General features: G+C 46.8%; 1 protein-coding gene across 5 annotated transcripts; it reads right to left on the reverse strand.

Moving 5' to 3' along the window:
* Positions 1–4137: 4137 nt before the first annotated feature.
* Positions 4138–22973, reverse strand: usp15 (ubiquitin specific peptidase 15). Of its 5 annotated transcripts, XM_030113346.1 has the most exons (22): positions 22866–22973; positions 22070–22197; positions 21640–21770; positions 19654–19780; positions 18673–18818; positions 18019–18080; positions 17440–17529; positions 13551–13698; positions 11671–11844; positions 11037–11195; positions 10680–10904; positions 10474–10557; positions 10170–10264; positions 9811–9999; positions 9565–9683; positions 9119–9400; positions 8499–8569; positions 8234–8349; positions 7988–8137; positions 7792–7895; positions 6922–7010; positions 4138–6815 (listed from the first exon to the last, which is right to left on the reverse strand). In XM_030113346.1, the coding sequence occupies exons 1-22, from the start codon at positions 22952–22954 to the stop codon at positions 6450–6452; spliced, it is 3144 nt and encodes a 1047-aa protein (XP_029969206.1). In that variant the 5' UTR covers positions 22955–22973; the 3' UTR covers positions 4138–6449. The 5 variants fall into 5 exon arrangements, with proteins under 5 accessions (XP_029969206.1, XP_029969207.1, XP_029969208.1 ...); XM_030113347.1 differs by lacking the exon at positions 17440–17529; XM_030113348.1 differs by lacking the exons at positions 18019–18080; positions 18673–18818; positions 19654–19780; ... (1 more) ...; positions 22070–22197; positions 22866–22973 and adding an exon at positions 14328–14587.
* Positions 22974–23208: the final 235 nt, after the last annotated feature.

Consider the following 23208-nt stretch of genomic DNA (forward strand, 5'->3'; position numbering starts at 1 on the left):
TCCAAAAGAAATATTTTTAATGTTTCCTCGTGCAACTCTGACTTCGAGGGGCGGAGCGGCAATGTTTACCTTCAGTGTTTCTTATCCAGAACTTAATAATAAATGTGACGGATTAATGTAAAAAGATGGTTTGTCTGATTTTGTTTGTGGGGGTTAAAGAAAAAAAAAGGAGTGCTAGATTTACTCGACATTTAAGTGCCCCGCAATCGATGGCTCCCCAAATATTTCCGCTCTCGGCCCAAATCAATGTCGAGAAGCGAGCAAAGCGGAGAGCAAAAGGCGCTGATCAATATCGCTGCTGTTCGTATTCCCCTCTGTGGGGGAAAGCAGAAACTAACAAACAGGGTCAACTGGCCTCCAAAAAGACTGGCTGGGAGTGTGTGTGTGTGTCTGTGTGTGTGTGTGAGCGGGCAGCGGAGGGATTCATTAGTGGAGGAGCAGAGTGCTCCGATCTCAAAACATTTTTGCAGGAAACGGTGACGGCGGCGGGGGCGACTCCCTGAAAACTGTGGGCGCAGACGATCATTCTCAGTTCCTAATGACTCTGAGGTCATCAGCAGGAGCCATTATCCCAAATTGATTTCCTGCACTGCGGCCGCATCAATCACACAGGAAATGTGCTTCGAAATAAACGAACGCCCTCATGACCGAGGGTAGTTTTTTGGGGGAATCAACAGGTAGAAGCATTTAGTGATTTTTACAAGAACTGATTGGAAACATTTGAGTGAAATGTGATAGAGGTGTTCAGGAGGGCTGTGGCCCTGTGTCCCCATCTGGGCTGAAACCTCTTCTTTATAAGGAGCACTCTGGGACCTGAGAGACAAACAAATAACTTCATTCGCAGATTTTCTGTCCTGCTTGATCCAACTTGAGAGTCACGGCGTGTTGGAGCCGCACCCAGCTGACTAGACGGGCTAAATCCCGAACGGAGAGACACAAAACCACTCAGGTCCGCAGTTTGGACTCACCGGTGGATCTGGTCCAAACTCAGTCCTCGAGGACCGGTTTCCTGCACGCTTTAGTCTCCCAGTTACAACAGACCCGATTGATACTGGGCTTTGATGAAGACTCCCTCATTAGATTCAGGTGTTTTGAGGCAGGACACTTCGAGACACCTGCACAAGGAGAACTTGCACACTCCAAAGGACCCTCAAGAGGAGAGAGCAATTAGCCCCACACCAGCAGCACCTGTGAGCATGATCAATTCACCCTATTGAATTAATGAGCTAAACCTTAAACAGCTTTAGTATAACATTTGGGAAACAAAATATGGCTGATTTACTTTCTTTGGATTTCTGTTTTGGAAATAATCGGCAGTGTGCACAACCTCGTAAAGGGAAATAACTCTAAACTAAATCTTAAGTGGCACGCATAAATGGTAAGTAGTTATTTTCACATATATTGATCATGTTTTTTGTGTCCACTGACTACTGAGAGGCTTCAATTCTGAAAAACTAAGTATCCTTTTGTTTTATCAGATTGAAACTCAAATGTTACCTTTACATTACATTCAGATCTAAAACGTTTTCATGTCGTGTTTTAAAATCAAGATTTCTGAAGACAAGGTCAACAGATCACCAGTTTCCTCAAATCTGAATTACCATGCGAGTATTTCACTACTTCTGAGTTAAATTTGAAAGAGAAATGAGGCTGAAACAACTTTGATATTGAAACACGCCTGGCTCATGACAGCTGGAGAATGAACTGAAGACACAACTTGGACAGAAACACAAATTCACTTGGGACATGTCGATATAAATCACTTTATTTGATTACAAAAAGAGAAAGAGATCAGGACGACAGAGGTACAGATTCTGGTAATTGGTACACGGGTGTTGCTGATCTGTTGGGTCCAGGTCTCCTCTTCCTCTCCTGTTGCCAGTCACCAGCGCCGGCAAGGCAGTAGATTGCGCAGTCATCTCCACATGGGGTAATATGTCAACCCGACCAACAGCACAAACTACTACCTCAACCAGCGCTTGGCAGCTTCTTTTGTTCTCCGGTGTTTTGTTTTTTTGTTGTTGTTTTTTTCCTCTCGACGCTCCACTTCCAGTCCCGACTCTCACTTCTCCTTCTCCTGCCGTGCGTAAAAAGGCGCACGGCGGAGGGGGAAAAAATGGCGTGAAGGAAGGAACCGGGGCCGCGGTGAGACGAGACAGAAACCCCACCCTAAAGCACGGAAAGGAGGGAGGAGGAACAACACCTCCTGTACCTTTTTTTCCCCCCACTTCCTCGGTTCCCTGCAGCCGCCGCTCTCCTCACATGACCTCAGTGAAAACGGCATATGGCAGGTGAGGACGGCCGGAGACGAACCCGCAACCTCCAGCCATCTGCCAGACCACAAGGGGGGTGGGGGGTGGGGGGTGGGGGGGATTATCACACTGCGGACGCTTCGAAATCAACAAAATGACACGATTTAGTTCAACTGTCACAACTATATTTGGAACAATCCGGCAGTAATCCCCACACCAGTACGCAGACGTGAAATAAATATTTAGTTACGCACGAGAAAAAAACACACACACACACACAAGCAAACATCACAATATTTGACATTCAGAAGCAAAAAAACATTAGGATTTAAGAAACTTTCAAGAAAAAAAATAAGAAAATCGTAGTCTTTTGTTTGCGTAATGCACCAAACCAGAATGAACGCAGTTAAAACAAAAAGTCTAAATAAAGTAACAAAATATGGAATCCAGGTGAAAATGAGCAGATCGGTCTGGATCGGAGGAAAAGCAGAGATGAAAAGAGACGGATGGCTGTTCGCTCAGTGTCTTCACCTTGCAGCTGAACTGCAGCAGCCTGTTTTATAATCTATTGTTGTCTGCAGCTTCGGTCGCTCCGCGCGCTGACAAAACAAAGTTATCCCCGCGTCAAGTCCGACGCGCGCAAAGGCGCAAGAAAATCCCACGCGGACTCGATGAGATCTCCTCCTTTTTCCTTCTCGCCTCTTCCTCGTCGCTTCTCGACTTCCCTCCACCCCCCCGCCACCAATCCCGCCTTTCCCTCCGTCGCACGCGCGGGCTGCATGTCGGCTCGTGGTGGGAATGAAGTGGATGTGGCGGAGCGGCGTGGATAAAATTCGCGGGGAACGTCAGGACGGGCGCAGACAGGCGCACAGATGGAGGGAAAACAGGAGGTCTCACTCCGACCGCTTTTTTTTTTTTTTTTTTTTTTTTCACCGGATCGAACTGCCGGAGCGCGCCACCTGCTGGTCTCGCCGCCTGAACGAAACCAGTGGATTCTCGCGGTGGATTAAGAGATCACTGTCGGATGATCCCTTTATACAACCCCCGTAATCCCGCCGTAATAACAATCTAGATGTTGATGTTTGTTATTTCTCCGGGTGTAGAGAGCAGCTTCAGAGCGCACAGCACGAACTGTTCCTTTTCACATCTATGCAGCTCTGTCACTTCCAGGGTCAAAGCTGACGGTCAGATTCACCCAACTTCACCTCATCTGCACTGCCAATTAATCTCATGCACAGGAAGAACATGCAAATCCAAAAGATCACTGCTTAATATGCATTTTTTTCACTTTATAAGATCATGTTATTGACTTGTGTTTTTCCTGAACACATTAACAGTATTTTTTTTAGAAAATCCCTTTTTTCATTTAGATATAAAACAGTCTGACTTAATTTTGCCTCTATATGTAAAATCTGTAATAAAACATCTGCGCTGGAGCCTTTTGTTTGGAATGCAGGGTTATGTAACTCCACACCAGCCCAGGCCGGTTTCGGGTTTTTCCTGGGGAGTGATCCGCTCTCTGCACACAGCAGGGTCTCCCTGCTCCTCCCTCCCATTGGTCAGGGTAGGGGGGGGGGGGGATGAGCTGGTTCCCTGGGAACCTCCCAGCCATGAGAACCATCAGAAGTGGAGAGAACACCGTGTTCCCCCTCACCCTCCACGGGAAGCAGGTACCAGGCAGAGATACGAGGAGCCGGCTTAGATCTTCAATATGAGATGAAAGCTCTTCGTTACAGGACGCTTCTGAAATACTGAAAACCAAATGTCTAGAGGTAATGTGCCCAATTTTTTGAAAAGAGTCACTCAAGTGCAGTGAGAGTTTGGATGGAAACGCCAAACCACGTCAAAAAAGATTTAAAAAAAAAAACCAGACCAGAACCAGCTGGAAGCTTTACACAACTTTATTGAAGATTGTGTATAAATACACATGCACATTTCAAATGTAAACCCAAGTGAACTCAAGTGCAGCCAAACCTGGAAACCCCCACTACGCCGTCATGCAAGGATGTCTGGAGGATTTTTCTCTTCTTACAAAAAAGTCCCAAAACAACAGAATCACCCTTTAATTTCTTAAAAAATATCCCCTACCTGACAAGAGCACAGGCAAGACTTTCCAAACTAGTGTGTACATGTGAGCTCAAGCCAACCTCCCCCCCCCCCCCAAACGTCTTGCCACACTTTTAAATATATTGTCTGTTTATTATTAAATGCTTACATATAAATAAATAAACTTTTATCAAATGTGCACTCACAGAGTGAACTCTTATGTACAGTATTGTATCAGCCTATAGTAGCAGTCACATTTCACTCAGTCAGGGTGGGGTGAGTCGCCCGAAAAGCAAGGCGGCGGCGCTAAGCTGAGAGATGCTCGGAGAGGCCTGTCACACATCCAAGGCAGCAACAGGTACGCTTAATGCTGTTTACAATGGAGTGGGGGGGGGGGGAGAAAAGAAAAAAAAAAAAACGGTAAAGAAAACGAAGCGCTCCAGCATGGAGAGAAGTCAAATCCAAACGCCGCAGAATATTCTCGCTGCTTGATGATGCTGAAAGCTAAAAGGCCTTTTAGGAAGACTCACCCCACGGATTTCAGTTTAGTTGCCCCCCCACCTCCCCTCCCCTCAGGTCCACAAAGAAGCAACGCCTCCCACTGGAAAGGGAGGCAGCCCAACGCAAACGCCCATAAATTTATAGAGCCAATGTCGAAGGCGGAGACCCAAATCCCATCACATTCAACCAAACCAAGCAGGAAAAACTAAATAATAAAAAAAAAAAAAAAAAAAAAAAAAAAAGGGGAAGAAATTAATGAAAAGGCATCGATCACAAACATGTGGTCTGTGTTCATTCCATTCAGCATACATTCTGGCCCTCGTGTGGGATGAAAGTAACCCTGGGAGACGGCGTGGTTGCGAGGGAGATGGCGCGACAGCGACGTGCAAAGAGGAGGAGGCGGCGGCCGGTCCGAGATCAGGAGTTAAGGCCGAGGTGATCCCGACATGAGAGGACGACGCGTCTGATGCCAGCCGAACCACCCATGTCCCTAATCCCGGAGCGCCTCGGGCGAGGTGGAGGAGAGCGAGCGGAGGAGGGAGCGACGCGGAGGATCTCGGCCAACTTGTCCAGACAGCAGTATGTCGAGTTGCTTAAGACAGAGTGCTTCTACTACTGTGCTCTCTAATGCACTAAAACACAATCCGCTGGGCTGGGTTTTTTTCCCCCCCCCCCCCCAAAGTTAAAGTAATTCTCAAAACACGCAGGTAGTTAAGATCTTATCCAGCTAACGGAGGAAGGAAAAAAAGAATCGAAATCAGGACTGTAATCGTCTAAAATAAAAAAAGAAGCTGAACTGGAGCGTTAGCAGCACGAAGCGAGGACAGTTTGGCCGTTTGACACTTTATAAAACCACACGGCTACGGGCGTTACTCCGAGAGAAGAAGCCTCGATTGTAGACACAATTCACCACAGGCTCGCTAAAAGGCAGCTTCTTAAGCTTTTTGTGTGTGAAAAACCCTCTGAGAGACAAAAGTTGCTTTAACAGTTGCAGTATGTCTGGCATTAATACAAAAAAAAAAAAAAAAAAAAGGGGAAAAACAAGGGTGGATGGTTGGTGATTGTGCAAGTTCAAAATGTTTCAGCGCATCATGAAAACTCATTTTAATTCAGTGTTTAAAATATTTACAAAAATCTATGATACTTAAAACGATATGCCAACAATGCATTGCTCTCAAAAATATAATTATATATATATGTATTAAAAAAAAAACAGCAAAAAAAAAAAAAAAAAAAAAAAAAAGCAGCGGGAGATCCATGTCGCGGCGCTGAAGCGTAGCGAAGCCTCTGAATCGATCCCGAGGGTGTCGTTCAGGTGAGCACACTTTGCACAAATGGACGTGGCGACACACACACACACACACACACACACACACACACACACACACACACACACAAACACACACACGCGCGCAGTGATCCACCACAGAGGAGGGCCCTGATTTCTTAGAGTTGTGTACCCCGGCGGCTCTCTGACCTCCACGGTCAGTGGCGGTCCCCGCAGTGGCTCTGCCCCCCTGGAGCGGCCCAGTCCGAGCCGCTGGGCGGGACCGCCGGCGCCCGCCGTCATGCTGAGTGTCCGTATGGCTTTGGATGGAAGGATCCCTTTCTCTCGCTCTGGTTCGGCGTATTCCCCCGTCCTCGTCCTCGTCAGTTGGTTTTCATGGCGATGTCCCGATTCGGCGCCTGTTCCTCCTCCTCTTCGTCCTCCTCCTCCTCTTCCTCCTCTTCGTCCTCCAGCTCATTGTCGTTTTTCCGGCGCCGGTTCTCGTTGGGGTCCTCCTCGTCACTCTGAACCGTGGCGGCCGCAGCGGAGGCGGCGGCGGCGGCCGACGACGCCCCCTGGGTGGACGAGGCGCCCTTCCTCTCCTGTCTCTCCTCACCTTCGTTCTCCTCCTCCTCCCCCTCCTCTTCCTCCTCCTCGTCTTCCTCCTCCTCCTCGCGGTCCAGGGCGAAGTAGCCGGTGCCTTTCACCGTGTCCTGGCGCTGGTAGAACAGCACGTATCCGGCTTTGGACTGCGGGGACAGATAAAAGAAACGTACATCAGTCTGTCAGCTCTGTGTCCAGAGGGAATATCCAGCGGGAGCGGCGCCAGCGGCTCCGGCCAATCAGGACGCTCACCACGATCTGATCCTCGTTGGCAGGAGACACGCTGCTGTCGTCGTAGTTGTACCACTTGTCATCGTCTTTGTTCTTGGCATAAGCGGTATCTGAGCAGATTAAACAGGATTAAATGGACGCGAAATCACGAATTGATCGCAGAGTGTATTTGATGAAAATGTTGATATGATTACTGCAAAAAATCTATAAACTAATTTTGGAAGATATAGAAAAAAAATGCAGGCATAACTAAACGCTTTCATTTGACTGAAATTCAATCCATCATAAATAAAGTTCTTAAACACTGCAGCAGCTGATCAGAGTATACGCATGACTTCCATGTTTTTATATTTGACTGCATTTTGTTTCAATTAGAGCGTTTGAGAATAAAACAATATCGTACTGTTTGAAATACAAAGAACGCCTCTGAAAGCTAAATTAGGTACACCACTGAGAGGCACAGAAAGAAAACACAAGTATGTGTCTAAACAATTCTAGCAACATGACGGAACAAACCCGGCTGGAATATTTTTCAAAAAAAGAGCTTGAAGCGCACGGGTTTGTCTTTAAATGCAGGCCCGACTCCGGCTGAAACCTGCCGAAGATCCACTGATTTGAAAAGGAGCCTCAAACAACGCCAACCGCTCCTGATGTCAACATCAAGCTTGTTAGTCTGCTGCAGTCAGGACGGCTGAGAGAGTGAGGAATATGTACGTCCTCTTAAGAAGCAGCTAAAACGGGGAATATCTGCATGACAGAGTTATTTCTGGGTTGGGAAGAGAGAGGACTCCAGAAACTTTGATGACTGAGAAAATTAGCAGTGTTTTAATGAAACTCGAGAGCATCCTTAAAAAGGCCTGTAAATGTTTTGGTGTTGGGCGTGTGACTCACAGTGGCCTCCGCCCATCCCGCCGTAGTGGTTCGATACAGCGATCAGGTCGTAGCGACACGGCCCGGCGTTGGGGTTGATCAGGAATTCGGACATGTCCAGATCTCTGCAGGACAAAACGCAGCTGGTCGCTGGAACGTCGGCGCGAGGGGAAATAATAAAACGCTGCAGATTTTTAGTGTGTGTGTTGGCGTGTACCTGAGGGGGAAGTCAACCAGCGAGTCCAGCTTATCCCGCATGTAGCGGCTGTAGGAGAAGCGCTTCAGATGGACCACCAGCACCGGCGGCAGCGACCACAGGTCCAGCTTCTTAGTTGCCTGCTGATGCTGCTTACAGTTTGGACAGTACCTGAGAGACCACACACACACACACAGGAATGTTTTGTTGCTTCAGCAGCTTGGCCTCGCCACGTGTTTAGATGTTGCGACGGCGGGTTTTTCTCACCAGGGGTCCTCGGCTCCCAGTTTCTCCTTGGTGGTGAACAGCTCGATGCAGTCCTTCAGCTTGAAGAAAGCCTTCTTCTGAGGTTTGTACTCCATGCTCTCATGCTTGTCAAAGTCCTGGAATCCAAGTCAGACACTCTATTCACACCTTCGGTGGGTGTTTAACGACACACAGATCACCTTTCGCACTGATAAGCGTCTGATAAAATGTAACCTATCTGCCTCGCAACATATAAACTGCAGCAGAAACAGAAAAGAAGTTTTACCTCGACGGCGGTCTCATCAAAGTATTTCTTCTTAATCTCCGGCTCCCAGTCCAGGGAGAGATACGAGCGGTCTGTAAAACATGTAGAGAAACTGTGAACACAAGAATCAGGTCCATTTCTAAAATTTGCTTTAGGCCAGTGTTTCTCAATTGGTGGGTCACGACCCAAAAGTGAGCCGGGGGCCATTGTGAGGAGAAAAAATAAAATCTCAAACATCTATTCATACACCTAAACAGCAGATGGCGATAATGGCCTGTAACGCAGGTTAACAGACACAACAGGTACAACATCGACGATATGAGATTCGTATTTTTGATGGCAGGATGAAAAAACCTCTCCGGTTGTGGAGCAGCACTGTGGTGAGTGCAGCCCTACCTCTCCGACTGTTTCTTCTCAGCTGAACACACCAACACGCTGAGCTTTCTCTAATAAAACTGCAGTTAATAGTAAGACTTTTGGTTGTGCAAGAAAAAGCAGTTGATTCTCTTAAAAGACAGAAGTGATTGAAGTAGAAAGTCCTGGTTTAAACTGAAGTGCAGGTAATTGAGCATAAAATAGGATATTTCCCAGTGTACTTCTTACTTACAACAAACAGAGGCACTGCAATCGTGATTTCCTACCGCTAAGTCGGAGGTGTCCCTCGTCAAAGCGGATCTGCCTGGTGTCCTCCTTGATGAGCGAGAAATCCGTTTTGCCCATGTTGTTGAACTGGAATGTGAACAGTCTCTTTCTGTTGTGCCCCGCTGTCTGCTGGCCTTTGGTGGAGTTGGTCGGACCGACCACGCCGTTCTCCAGCTCGTTGTCGCCGCCCACGGAATCCTCCGACTGGCTGTTGTCGTTCTCCGACGGCAGCTCCTGATCCTGGCTCGACTCGTCGTCCTGCTCGTCGGTCTCCATCTCACCTGGAGGACGGCAGAAAGCATTTGAGAGAAAGAAGTGGGGGTAAAAAAAAAAAAAAAAAAAAAAACCCTCAATGGTGATCATAGAGAGAAAAAAAAATTTTTTTCAAAAAGGCTAAACGTGAAAAGAAAAGTCTCTAAAACGAAGTGACGGCCGGCGCACTCACTTGGCGACCCCTCCTCCAGGAGTCCATTAGTGGCATTCCCATTGACAGTGTGTTGTTTGGACGGCTGCGTCTCTTCACAGTCCTCCTCATCCTCCTCAACTGAAGATCGCACAAACCGGCTGCGAACACAAAACTCATTCACTTGATGGGAAAATGACATCAGATACGCTTTGGAGGGGAAAAGTAAATTAAAATACAGGAAATACCATGTTCCTGAATTCTCTCAGTGCCTGACAGGAAACCTACCAGAGGCGCAGCAGCAGCATGTTGTAGAGTTTGTCCTCGCTCAGCGTTCTGGGGACGGCGATGAGGAAAGGCTGGCCGAACAGCGGCGTGCTGGTGTGGTTGTAGCCCGACTGTTTGTATTTTTCCCTCAAGTGCACCGGGATTACTACGTGGTCTGTGTCCTCCACTCTGTTCACCGCCACCTCGAAGCTGCAGACGGAAATGTGGGAAGTTAAGTAGTCACTTAATAAAACTGGAGTATCAGTTCATTTTATTTTCAGTCTCTACTGCAGCAAAAATGACAAGGGGTGGTAAAATACGAATAATGACTTAACTTTTAATATAAAAAGGAAAACCTTTCAACAATTAGCAACACTCACACGTAGATGTCGTCTCGTTCCATTATGCTGCTGAGGTTTTCGTTGGTGGCAAAGATTCGGTGGAAGCGGTGGTTGTAGATGTCAGTCACGATCATCTGGAAGCCACAAGACGATCAAGAAGGCAGTGAGCACATGAAACTATCTAAAATCGTTTCCTTTAAACATTTAACTGGTTGTCAGGATAAATTGATGACAAAATCACAGAATTTACATGACAAAGATTCAACCCCGCTGGCTGCTGCAGCGGTTGGAAATGTATCGGACAACCTGGTGGCTCGCCGCAGGCAGACTGCGAGGTTCATACCTTTTCAGCAGGGACCCCAGACAGGGTGGAGAGGGAGGTACACAGGTCAGAGATGTAGCCCACCTTCGGAACAGTCAGCTTGTACTGCAAAAAAAGGAAAAAAAATCCTGCTCACTGTTTGGCACAAAATCACTGTGTGATAAACAGCAGCTGTCTCCCTGCTTCAAACCTCAAAGCTGAAATGAAATCCAGCCTCAAGCGGTTACCTGTGTGGGTTTGGCCAGCGGATCCAGCCTGACTAAATAGACCTCTAGCGTCCGCTCCTTCTTCATGGGCAGAGGCAGGGTCAGGTAGCAGAACGGGTCGAAGGTCACCGAGACCTTGGAGCACACAGGACACACTAAAGTGGACTTGAACAAGCCGTGGAAGATGTCCACGATGATGGAGTCGTTTCTTTTGATGTGGTTCTCCCAGGCTTCTTCAGCAACAACCTGGAATTAAGAGCAGAAAGGAAATGAACCATTCAGAGAAAACCAGAGAGACTGTTTATCAAACACATGCACTACATCTTGACATGTAAACGTTTTAATTACTGCCAAAACTCGTCAGCTGCTGGTTCTCACCTTATCAGGTCGCCCATTAGCATCCTTAAGCTGGATGTAGGGCTTCTTCCTGATGCGGTTCAAATCCTCGTGGAGGCCGTCCAGAAGGAATGCCAGGAGCTCGTGTGAGTCCTGCTGCTGGTAGCCTGAGAACTGGGGGGCGAAGCGGCCCACCTGGGTCTGTTTGGTGAACAATCAATCGCATCATTTATTAGTATTACTTTTTTTTTCTTAAATTCAAGTACAAAAGAAAAAGAAAAAAAAATCACAAGACAAATAACAAATGTGTAGTTTTCCCCAAACAGGATTGAACAATGAAACAAAACACATTTTTGTTCCATCATAAATTTACTTCCTTGTGCAGACAGAAAAAAAAAACCTTTCCTCTAAATGCATTGATTAGATATTAACCTTTAAATTCCACGAAGTTCCATAGATTCATTCAGGATGATTCATTACCCGGTTATAAGGTGAGGCGTGTGTAGATTTACACATGGTGGCTCCTGCACAAACAACTCTGTGCTATGCAGTCAGACTGCTTCGAAATGACAAACATTCCTTCCACAACATGTACGAACTATGGTCTGCAGGGAACATGCAAGAGAAAAGGAGGATGTTTTCACATTACTGCATTACTTCTCATGTAATTAATCACCTTGAAAGGCCTTGGTGTGACGTAGCTGTATTTGCCCGACCACAGCTGCTTAATAAGCTCGGCGTAGGCTCTGGCAATCTCCCCCTTCATGCCCAGCGGGTTGTCCTCATTCAGCTCGTCTGTGTACTTGTCTTTAAGGAAGTACTCCGTCAGTGGAGGGATATTGCTTAAACACTGAGATCATAGAGCAGGAGAGGGGAAAGAAGGATTAGCTGGGTTCAGGCCACTCACAAAACATACATTTCAGAGATTTACTCCGCCGCTGCCTTTCCATTTAAGTATGTATGAAGACTGGCAAAAATAAAAAGACGGCTTAGTAATGCAATCAGATAAATAGACATCAATCCTCCACAATAAAATCAGTTCTCACTGTGTATAAAAGGCTGGGTTTAGCAAGTGTCCCGGTTGGTTCCTGGCAGCCGGAGATGACGTCGTGTCATCAGCTGTGGCGTTTGAATGCTCAGTGGAGCATGGGGAGGCTAGCAGACCCTGCTCCTCAGACTGAATTACCTGTAGTTGTGAGCCTGGCTTTCCTCCACCTTTCCTGCCTCACCTTACGGATGTGCTCACTGTTGATGCCTGGGAATTTGCAGTAAATGACTAAAGTAAGTGCAACTCACCCAGCTGTGTGCTGTTGTCCCTGTCAGCTGTGATCCGCGAGCTTTCCGTGCCATGCCAGCCTCCCTCGTTAAGAAGAAATGTCATCTGTTCCTGCCTGCATCCAACTACGGTGTTCATGTGTAGATTCTGAATAGTTTAATCCGTGTTTATTTCCCTAATTGATAAGCCGATTGTCGGAGTTCGCGCCGACGGGAGCGCTTGGTTTGTTCACCCACACTGCGAGTGGCGGGTGGAGTTAGTTTAGCTTCTGTGTTGTGGGAGTGTTTATCCCTACACCAGCACAGTCCGGGCGGGTGGTGTTTATTTGCCCATATGTTTGCTATTCTTCATTCAATTATGTATTTCTTTGTGTTGGTGTATATCACATGATTGATGTGAATGATTTTTGTTAATGTATGAGAAATACAGAGACTGAAGCTGATTTCTTTATTATTGTTATTTCCAGAAACTGATTTTGTGATCACGTAACCTTGCATAGCAGATGGGCCTGCCTGATTCAGTTCCTAAATCCTGCAGATCCCATCTTGTAGCGCTCCAGAGACCAATGATTTCAGGCTGTTAAAATTTTGCCGGCCCAATCAGGGGAAAGAGGCGGGAGCTGCGGGAGGAGCGGAAGTGACGAGAAGACGTGACGACAGCGGAAAGCGCCCAAAAGTTTGAAAACAATGGCGGCATGCGAAGCGATCTCCGTGGACACGGCGATATCTGCAGTTTTATAAGAAAGCGACTCAATTTCTTCTTTGAAAGAGGAGCACAGAACATCACTTCAAGTCTTTTTGTCAGGAAACGATGTCTTCTGCTTTTCAGCAGCAGCGCACGTAAGCTACGTCACACCGTGGCTTGATGTGGATTGGTCTGTGGTGAGTGTGTCGCGTGTCAATCAGAACGGTTGTCCAATCTTCTTCTTCTTTGGTTCGAACGGTCGTCCAATCGCCGGCTACGGATTGTTTTGAAGGTCCCGCCTCTGAAATCAAATCGGAAGAGCGGCTACCCAGATGGACTTGTGTAATATTTCCGTGGCGGACATATGAAACTGTCCATCTGGCATGTCAGGTTAGTGATCACGGGCATCACCTAATAAACACATCGGAAGAGCCAAACCTCCTCCTCCTCCTGTGTTCTTACCGACACTCATCTTGAGTGCTGGATCAACCCAAAGAACTGCGCCTCACACCTTATCTCATCTACACACTGCATAAAGCTTGAAACTTAAATGGTTAATAAGACTTTTCAAAGATTCAGAGTCTGACGCTCGGTACCTGCACAGCAGAGTTCATGAAACAGGTGTTGCCCAGATTGGAGAGTCCACAGAGGCCTGAGCGCTCGCTCTGCCTACTCTGGTCGGAGTAGTCATAGCTGTTGCTGTAGGGGTGGTAGGACGGTAAGCTGTAGCTGGAGTTCTTCACACTGCATCGTCAAACAAAAACAAAACACAAGGACAGGTTGAAACAGGGGAGTAAAGGTCAAAGCAGATCAGGCAAACAAGCACTACGGCATTCAGAGATGTAATTCTGACAGATGTGTGAAAAGTTAACCATTTACTTACAAAACAGTTAAAAGACAACATCAAAAAGGCAGCTGCAGATTTTACTGACGCTCGAATAAACCGCATAAAAAGCGTCTCTCAGTCCTGGCCCTTTCGGTGCAGCTCCCCGACATGTTTTTGAGGCGTTCTCAGCCCGTAAGACCCGAATCAGGAGTGTGCTTTGGCACTGAAACATCTGATACAGACGTGTAGAATCCTGATCCCACAGTCCTGCAAGTTTTCAGCAGCTCCCTCCACCAGCACGCCTGATTGTCATGAGCGGCGCGTTTTCTTTAGGTTTGTGATGACACAGCCATCAGACTCAGGTGTGCTGGAGCGGAGGAACAGTGGAAACATGCAGGACTGTAACCCCCCCAGGACCACAATTTGACACTTCTGAGCAAACAGATGAAGGGCAGTTGTACCTCAGCACCAGGAGAGAAAAAGCTACTGCATATAATCAATAGAAGCCTTAAGGTAGTCCTCCCAAAAACTGCAGATATCAGCAGACCTCTGGGAAACGGGCAAAGCAGAGGTGGTTGTTTCAGGCTCCCACTGGTCAAGAGACACCGCTGTAATGGTGTTGGGGGTGGTGGCCTCGCAGTTCAGCACGCGGTGGTCCACCCTCCTGCCATCCAACTCCACCGCCTCAGGCCTCAGGCACCACCAGCAACACAGGAGCATGACATCTCAGCTCCGCCCCGGCCCACATGTCCGCGTCAAACTACACGACGTTCGGTTCAGTTCAGTCCGGACGCATGCAGAGTTCAGCTTTAAAGAAGAGCAGCAAAAAAAGTCCAAAGTGTCCACAGTGCAGTCCAGGTGAGTTGTCCCAACACAGTCCAGCAGGAGTTTCAGTTCAGGCCTGCATCTGACTTTTAAGTCCAGCTCGGGCCAAGACACAAACCGAGGAATTCCTAAAAACACACATGTATAATCTTACTGAAAGCTAACTCGGCAGCTCGCCTCTTCTTTTCTCTCCCCTTCTTCTTTTTCGGGCTCGACCGCTGGTCATCTTGTTATCCTCTCCGCCTCAGATCCCTTCCCCCTGTCCTGTCCTGTCCTCTGCTCCTCCCTCTGGCCTGCCTGCTGCTCTCTGCCGCTCTACGGCTACCGGCAGATATTTATAGCAGCGGCAGCAGCAAGGATGCTCAAGACTACCGCTACTGAAGCTAGAGGTGCACAGGGAGAGAAGGAGGGAGGGAGGTAGAAGCAGAGAGAATGGGGGGAGGGGCGGACAGTACGAGGGGGGGTGGGGGGGGGCCTGACAGAAGAGAAATGAGATGGGGATGGAGGGAGCAGCTGATCCACTGCATCCAGCTGAGGCTGCAGTATTCACAGACCCGACTCTCTCAGTATCTCTCGCAGATACACACATTACCGCGTTATGCCGACGCATCACTTCTTCTCGTTTCTCGTAGCGCCGCACGCATTCGGCTGTGTTTTCCCCTCACCTCGACACACTAACACACAAATTTCTTTCCCCCGGTTCGCTGTTAAAATGCGGCCAATAAGACTCCAAGCGAGCATCCCAAGTAAATCACACTTTGACAGTCCCTCCGTCCCCTTTAATGTGCCATGTCAGTCTGTGTGAGAGCTTTAAAAGGAGGAGGCTCTAAATAAATAAAGTACAGCCCAGGGAAGGGGTTGGTTTTATCACAGAGGGCAGTGCGCGCAGAGGCGGGTGATGAGGAGCGGGAGCAGATGAAATGCATTCTGAAGGTCACTTACAACTGCGCAACCTGTGCATTGCAATGAGCTCCGGGGAGGAGAGGAAGACGGAGCATCAGATATGAACAGCGAGAGCGGGGGGAAAATAATAAATAAATAAAGGGATCCGAATCAGGGGACGCCACCTCCGAGTCTGTGACACTTTACTGCTGTTACGAAGCGTCGCTACCGCAGCTGAGCAGACCGCGCCAAAACCGCAAAATCAAAAAGACAAGTGTTATGTAATATGGGAACGCTTCATATGAGGGGGGAGAGGGGGGGAAAAAAAATGCTCCATGCATAATTCAAAGGAAACGACAGCACCGGCACTGGAATGAATCAGGGACAGGAGAGCTGCTGGGACTGAGGCTCCAATTTCTCCCAACTCACAGACTTTATCATTCCACTATCGACCAACTCTACGCAGAGGAAAAACAACTGCTATTACGACGTGTAACACTGAGATCAAAGATGGAAACGTGGAATCTTAGTTCAAGAAAAGCTTTAAATACACTGGGCGAATCTGCCTGCTGCTGCAGAGCCACTGAGCATCGATATCGATTCTTAGGTGGCCAAGCTTGAAGATATTTCTGCAATCCGACAGTATTAGGAACTACGACAGTGTCTATGGCTAGGAAGCACACAAACACACACTCACAGAGACGGACACACTCCTGCATGCAGTAAATCACACACACTAGGTGGAAGGAGGGGAGAGTGAGAGTCTTATAGGACAGTGAAGCGAGAACAGCTCCGCCCCACAGCTGAACAGTGCTCTCTTTGCAACATGGCTGACAGCAACTGTCCCAAATTGTAGTAAATCAAAAGGTTGTCAAACACTTCAGAAACAAAATAAGAAAAAAAAAAATCTAAATATATTGTTGCACAAGAGCTGCATGATTGGGCATATGCTGGGATTTAGCTGTAAGCAGAATGATTCATCTGGCCCAGAGGAACAGGTGGTGAAGATGAAGACGTAGGTCGTCATATCTCCTGACGGTTCAATGGGAAACGAAATAAAGGTGGAAAAAAAAAAAGTAGTTTTACTGGACTGATTCCTTTTACTTGGAGATCAGCTGGAAGTCTTGGCACTGGACACATGATGCAGGGAGTCTGGTCTGCGTAACATAACCATGGCTCTAAAGCTCATACAAAAACTTAAAACTTAACTCCAACAATTTTAAAATCTTGAACCTGGATATTTTTTCTGCAGTTTAAAGCTTTAATATATATTTATGCCACCAACAAATTAGCAATTGCATTTAGTGATCAAACGGTTGGACCAAGCAGATATTTTTGGTGAATTGTGTTTATTTTTTTCAAGTTTAGATTAACGACCTCGCAACTGTCCCAGGATTCAGCGTGTCTGCAGTAAGGGTGGGTTATGACATCGACACTAATCATGCAACTCTTGCTTCAGCATCAGTGATTTCAAATCAGGTGTAACATGCTAAGTAAGGAACCCAAAGTCGCCGGCGGGCCACATCCAGAGAGCACTGCTGTCACTGGAGGCAATTCAAAAAGATCAATCCCACGAGAACTCCTACCCCCTCCGTGCCGTCAGCTCCTGCAGCTGAAACTGCATCATCAGGAGACCGTTTACACTCACAGCCAGAGATAGACCTTCATCTATGTTTGATGAATTTCACGGTGCCTTGCTGTAAACCGTTTCACCAAGCATGACTGAAGTATGGAATGAATGCAAATGGTGCGAAAACGGAGCTCAAGACAAAATCTATAAACTGAAATTGCATCACTTTGTTGAAACGTTACATATAACTTGACAGGCTGAAACAACCTAAATTTTCAGCCCAGTTGAAAGGGACGTCTGCTAAGCCACTCCTCAGGCTCCATCTCTGGCTGTTGGCATTCAAACCCACCCCTCAGCTATTCAACCCACAACTACTCCTTACTTCCTGCTGTTGAAGCTGCTGTTATGATTGTTTGTGAGAGATGAAGGCGAGATCTTTGGCAAAGCAGAGAGATTGGAAGCACCAGATGACCTTCAAAAGATAAAAGAATAGATCATGAGTTAGAATAGAAAATAAAGAGCCGTCCCAGCAAGTGTGCGAGTGTCAAATCAAACTTGGAATGAGATCAAATAAACAGAGTGACATGTCAGCAACAAAAGGTTGAGTTAAAGACCGAGGAGGAGTCGTGGAGGGAGGAGGTTTTAGAAGATGATGCAGTGCTGCAGTGACGTAGCAGAAAAACTCAGATGGCTGCACATTCAATCCTGACATTTCCAATTTAGAGTCAACAGCAAAATGCTTCTCTATATCCCGCGTTGCGTTTCTCTTTTCTTCCCCCCACAAACTGACGACATGCAGTCCTGAGCGTTAAGGCATTACACTGCATGGGTGTGATCTTTTGGAAAATCAGGAGAAAAACAGTGGCGTTTGAAAACGGTGGAAATTGAATTCCGTGTCTGTGGCATTAACTCCTGCGAGTCAACAAAGAAAAAGAAGCCAGAGGATGTGCTTTTCACTCACTTGGGTGCCGTGGAGCCTCGAGGCCATGAGCCATCCTCGTTCTTCTGCTCTATAACAAGAACCTGCGGGAGACAGAGGAGAGAAAAGAGGACTCCATCTGCTTCTTTAAAGATAAAACATGTTTGCACCCCACTGTCTGATGTACAGAGACTGAACATGCTTTTCAAATGAGTCCTACTTAGTTTCTCTATTGAATTAAGTGAACGACACACTTATAGAAAACACACTGAACCTAAATCTCCCATCAACAAGTCAATCATAGTGTGGTTGTTTGTAAACAGGAAAGACGGGGAGCAGGATGGATTTTACAAAGTGAGGCTGAGAGCCTTGTAAGACTTCTGGTGGCTGTTTGACAGTCAACAACTGCACCGATATTGCAAGTTTTTTTTCTTTAATGTTGGTGCATTTTCTATTTTAACTTGCTCATATCAGGGTTTTTCAATGCCTCTATTTTTATCTTCACGAGACATGGTCGACGGTAATGACAAAAGAAAAAAAAAAAGACCTGCAAAGGAGAAATTAATCACAGAGGATAAGGATTCTCATCTTCTCTTGGGCATGACAAACAAAACATTTGGCTTTCCTTCAATGTCAGTCACATTTTCAGTATTGAGTTCTAGACACCATCATGGTGAAACTCCTGCAGGTCTTTACCTGTCCTTGGTAGAGGCCGGCGTCCTGGATGGTGCTGTCAGGTTTGTTGAGAGGCTCAAACGTGTTGCTCATGTACCTGTTCCACAGCCGGGTCTCCTTCTCATCAGGGATGCTGAACAGCTTCCTCATTTCCTTCTCAATCATGTCTGCAAATCATCAAACACATCATCAGTGTCATATCCAGAGCACCGTGAAACCCACAAAGATAGAAGTGAGATGACCAATGGCCACATTTTGCACACAAAGGAGAAGTTTGTCATGATGAACCTTTAATTTTCCATTTGAAAGACAACCTGCTTACAGGAATCAAGCTTCATGATGGAGAAGAGGCACTGACAAGTTTTTTTGACGGATTTTAGTTTATTACAACTGAAGCAAATTTAGATTAGAGTGGGCGTATGAAATCCATTTGGCACACATGCAGGCATGCTTCATATCAGTAGGGCCAGACGTAAAAAAGAAAAAAAGATAAAACAACCAGTAAACATTGATATCTATAAATTGTTTCTTTAGTTTGGTGAAAAGAAGTGTGTGTAGACCCTGGATGTGTTACATTTAAATAACATTTTTGAAGAAAGTAATCTGGCTGGCAACTTTGAAATCTCTTTGGAAAACAGTTAAAATCCTCTTTGCCACAGTGTTTCTCTCCAGAGGAGACCTGAGTGAAGCTGATCCCAGCTCCACACAGAGAAGCTGCAACACCTGGTCTTAGACCAGCTGGATTCTCACTGTTAGATGAGAGCATGAAGCACTATTGCAGAATGAGGTGGAACAAGTGTAGCTAAAAGGAAGATTGTGTATGAATGTATTTAAAAGAAACTCCTCCATCTCTATACAAGCAAGCAATTAAGAGATAAACGTATTATTATCCTTTATTTGTGAAGAGATTGTGAATCTTTTGAGAGACTCCTGGTCAAGAATGGCAGGCAAAAAACAAAATATATGAGTGGCTTACAAAACAAAAACACTGGGAAAAATTACCGATAGTGTCAGCTTTGCTGAAGCGTCTGGTGATGACATTGTCCATGTTGCTGTCTTCACAGAGCTTCAGCTCTGTCAGGTACACCTCCACCTTGCAGTGCTTCACAAACATACCCTGTTCCACCACCTGCAACAACAAGAGCACATTAACAAATGTTCATTTTGATTCCATCCAGCCAAGTGTTTATTATATTCACCTTTGCGAAACACACATGGTTAACTGATAGAGAAATTCAACAAAACTGGTTTTATTACGATAAAAAGGTACGGGTTCTATGAAAATGATATGCACAAAATCAAAGCTAAGTCTCTGCTGCCCCCGTTTTACTTGTAGGAGTCTCCATATGAGCTGACAGCACAGGCTCCCGTTAGTCCAGACCGAGAAAAAAAAACTCTTCAACTTTGGAACCAGACTCAGTCGACCAAACAAGCACCATAAAGTTTCAATTTCTCAGACACAAGTTTCATTGCAAAAAACTAAACTGAAACATGAAGCTGTGGGTTGAGCTGTTTTTTTTTCATCCAGTGTGAAAACAAAAGTCGAGCCCGCTGCCCTGCTCGCCACTCGCCTGGTGTCCTGATAGGAACAGAGTCAGAGTGAAGTGCCTAAATTAGCAGCACCTCGTGGAAACAGCTGAGGGGTCTCGGCCTATTTATTTCACCGCTGAGCCCCTCCAACACACATGTATACAAGCAGTACCGACTTCACAAATGTGCCAGAGAACTGTGACCGTCATGCACGCAGGGCTTCCGATTCGCCCCACACCCCTCCCGGCTTCCAAAATCCCAATTCACCAGTGGGCCAGTGATGCCCCTCAGTACAACACTCGTGTCAAAACTCCAATTCGTCGGCAAACTCGATGGCGGAATGTCTCGAATCGAAGCCGAGCCAGACCCATTTACCCCACCCACACCCCCTCCTCCCATACTGGTTATGCCTCTTGCACTCCTCTCAAAAGCTTTCACGCCGCTTCTCTCAGAGTGACCTCAGCCGGCATTCCTCCACTTCAAAAAACAAGGACGTAGGCGCACTCCGCCGGTGTTGGCAGGCAGACCAAAAGAGGACTGCATAAGGAACCGTAGCGGCAAGCCGCCACGATCCCAAATCCTTTTTTTAAATCGCTCGGGCTCGCTACCCCCCCGTACCCCAGGCTGTCAAACCGAAGCAAAGAGATGAAATAAGAGGAAAAACTAATAATGAACCTCCTGCATGTTGTGTCTCGCAGATCGCTCCATGTAGCTTTTCAGTCATCTAGAACGTGGCCTGAAAATAGAAACCCTGCGGCCACCCGATACGTCCCATGACATACATGGCAAAAGGGGAGGGTCAATAAAAGGGGGAGAACGAACGGGAGAGAGAATGATTGAAACGGAAGGGGAAGCAGAACCTCTTCCAGCAGCCATAATGCAATGACTGGCAAGATTTGAAGAGGGGCTTTGATATGGCTGACCCCCGTCAAGTTGGAGCTGACATGAAACACTTTCACAGATGTGACTCCTAAAGATGAAGGTGCTATCTGAGTCAATAACTTCAAACTTAATATTCCTAACAAAACTAACTGCAAGTTTAAGGCTGTAATGACTTGGATGACAGTTGCTGCTTATTCTTATTGGGATACAAATATCCATTTCATCAGACATATGTTTTGTTTCTTCTCCAAAGAATACCTTTGCACATCTGACCGATCTATGAGTTGAACTCTTCAGTCCTAACTTTGCTACTTCATACTGCAACATGTAGTCAAACACGACTGTTACAAACTGTTGCACCCAATCCTTTCTTGTTATCACATTTAAAATAGCCATCAGAAACTCAACTCTCCTTATCAAACAGTCTGACATGTTCTCAGAAAATAACATTTGTGGGAACATGTTCCCTGCACGTGACACAATGCACACCATAGCTATGAATCACAATCTTGTCACTGCACCCCAAAAAAAACATATATAATCCATTGAGCCTTCAGACAATATCTGAACACTTACCTTACGAGCGATTGGCTCCTGCCCCTCTGTCAGGCCATACCAGCTTACAAGTTTATTCCAGCCCTCTGTTGGAACGAGGATGTAGTCCAGCTCATCAATGAGGTGCTCCTTGATAGCCAACACATCCCCATCTAAATGGAGGGAGAAAGAGACGGGCAGACAGGGAGATAGAAGGTGTATTCAATAGGACACCACTTACACCACAGACCCTGCTCTGACTGTCTCCCACGACACAAAACATACAAAGGAAATGGTACGCTGGAGAGCTTTCTATGAATCCCCACTCCCAAAAGGGCAACTCAATAGAGCAACCACACAATACTGTTTTTCTCTTTGCTACCCATTTATTGGTAATTCCAGAATAAGAAAGCCATGTTATGATATTATAAGAAAAAATAGGTCTAAGAGAATGAACTAGTCGTAAGCTTACCTCTGAGAAGACCAGAGTTATCAACTGGACCGGGGTAGACATTCTGATCACCCATTTGGTATTTGTCCCAGCTGTCAAATCCCACATATTTCTTCCACTGTTTGAACCAGTGACTATCCACAAGGTACCTGTGAAGAAGGAATCCAAGGGAACACAAAAAGAAGGTGATTAACCTTATCTAGGCTAGATTGATCAAAGGTTGTGACAAGTTTACAGGTAGAAAAACAATCCACTGTGCTGTCATCTACTGTGACTCAGGAAGGCAAACGTTCACATACTGACCGATGTAACTTTAGCTTTCCTGACACCGAGTTGAGTTCAGGTTGCTACAAGCCTAGCCAGCTGGCTCTATGATTTTGACAGGTGGTTCTTTTCCGACTCCGCCCTGCAGAAGTCGACGGATGAACCCACTGACTGGCGGACCACTCGAAGCCTTGTTGAACTAGCCAATTAGCAGCTAGCATGCTAACTAGCTAGACCAGTGTAGTCTCACTGATAACGTGTCTTCGGCCAAAAAGTGAGAAACTGCTGAGAAAGCAGTGGGCATATCTACCAGGGTGGAGCTCGTAGAGTATATGTGGGGTTCGGGGTTTATCTCTAAAGTCTAACAGATAGTGTTAGCTTCAACGCCGCTAGCCTACCGAGCTGTCACACATGAAGCTGACAGGCTACCGCTGCCTAGCTTCAGACCGGACTGTCAACACGGCCCGTCCGCCGGCCTTTCTCACTGACAGCCTCGGCAGAGCCGGCCGATAGCCACACGGCATCTCTGGACGGAATTCAGCTCGGCTCTCACCATGTGTCTCCCTTTCTCAGCTGTGTTTTCAGCAGCGCCGCGACCTCTCCTCTCTGGGTATCCAGATCCGCCGCTCCTCCTTCCGCCATCTTTCTTCAGACATCACCCGCTGCATGGTGGGAAAGCGCGGGGCGTCACCGAGGCACGTACTGCGTCACGCCGCTGCCGCAGCCAATCAGCGGCGCGCTCGCGGGTGAAGAGAAGCGTGACACCCAGTGGTGGAAAAACTTCTAGAAAACGCTGAAAACTGCTCCATCATTGTAGCTTGTCCAGCTGCCACTCACTAAGTCACTGCCCTTGGCAAACATGTTAAATGATCTTTCAACATTACTCCCTTTTGAAC

Source organism: Salarias fasciatus, chromosome 17 (genome assembly GCF_902148845.1).
Source record: "Salarias fasciatus chromosome 17, fSalaFa1.1, whole genome shotgun sequence".
Classification (NCBI taxonomy): Eukaryota; Metazoa; Chordata; class Actinopteri; order Blenniiformes; family Blenniidae; genus Salarias; species Salarias fasciatus.

Bases quoted from the DNA above. Each gene is read 5' to 3' on its own strand.
- usp15 (XM_030113346.1), bottom strand. From the start codon at position 22,954: ATGGCGGAAGGAGGAGCGGCGGATCTGGATACCCAGAGAGGAGAGGTC. The intron at 10,265-10,473 runs GTATGAACCTCG...TGTGGCTTCCAG, and splicing joins CTGGGGTCCCTGCTGAAAAG to ATGATCGTGACTGACATCTA. The intron at 8,138-8,233 runs GTGAGAAAAACC...GTGGTCTCTCAG, and splicing joins CTGGGAGCCGAGGACCCCTG to GTACTGTCCAAACTGTAAGC.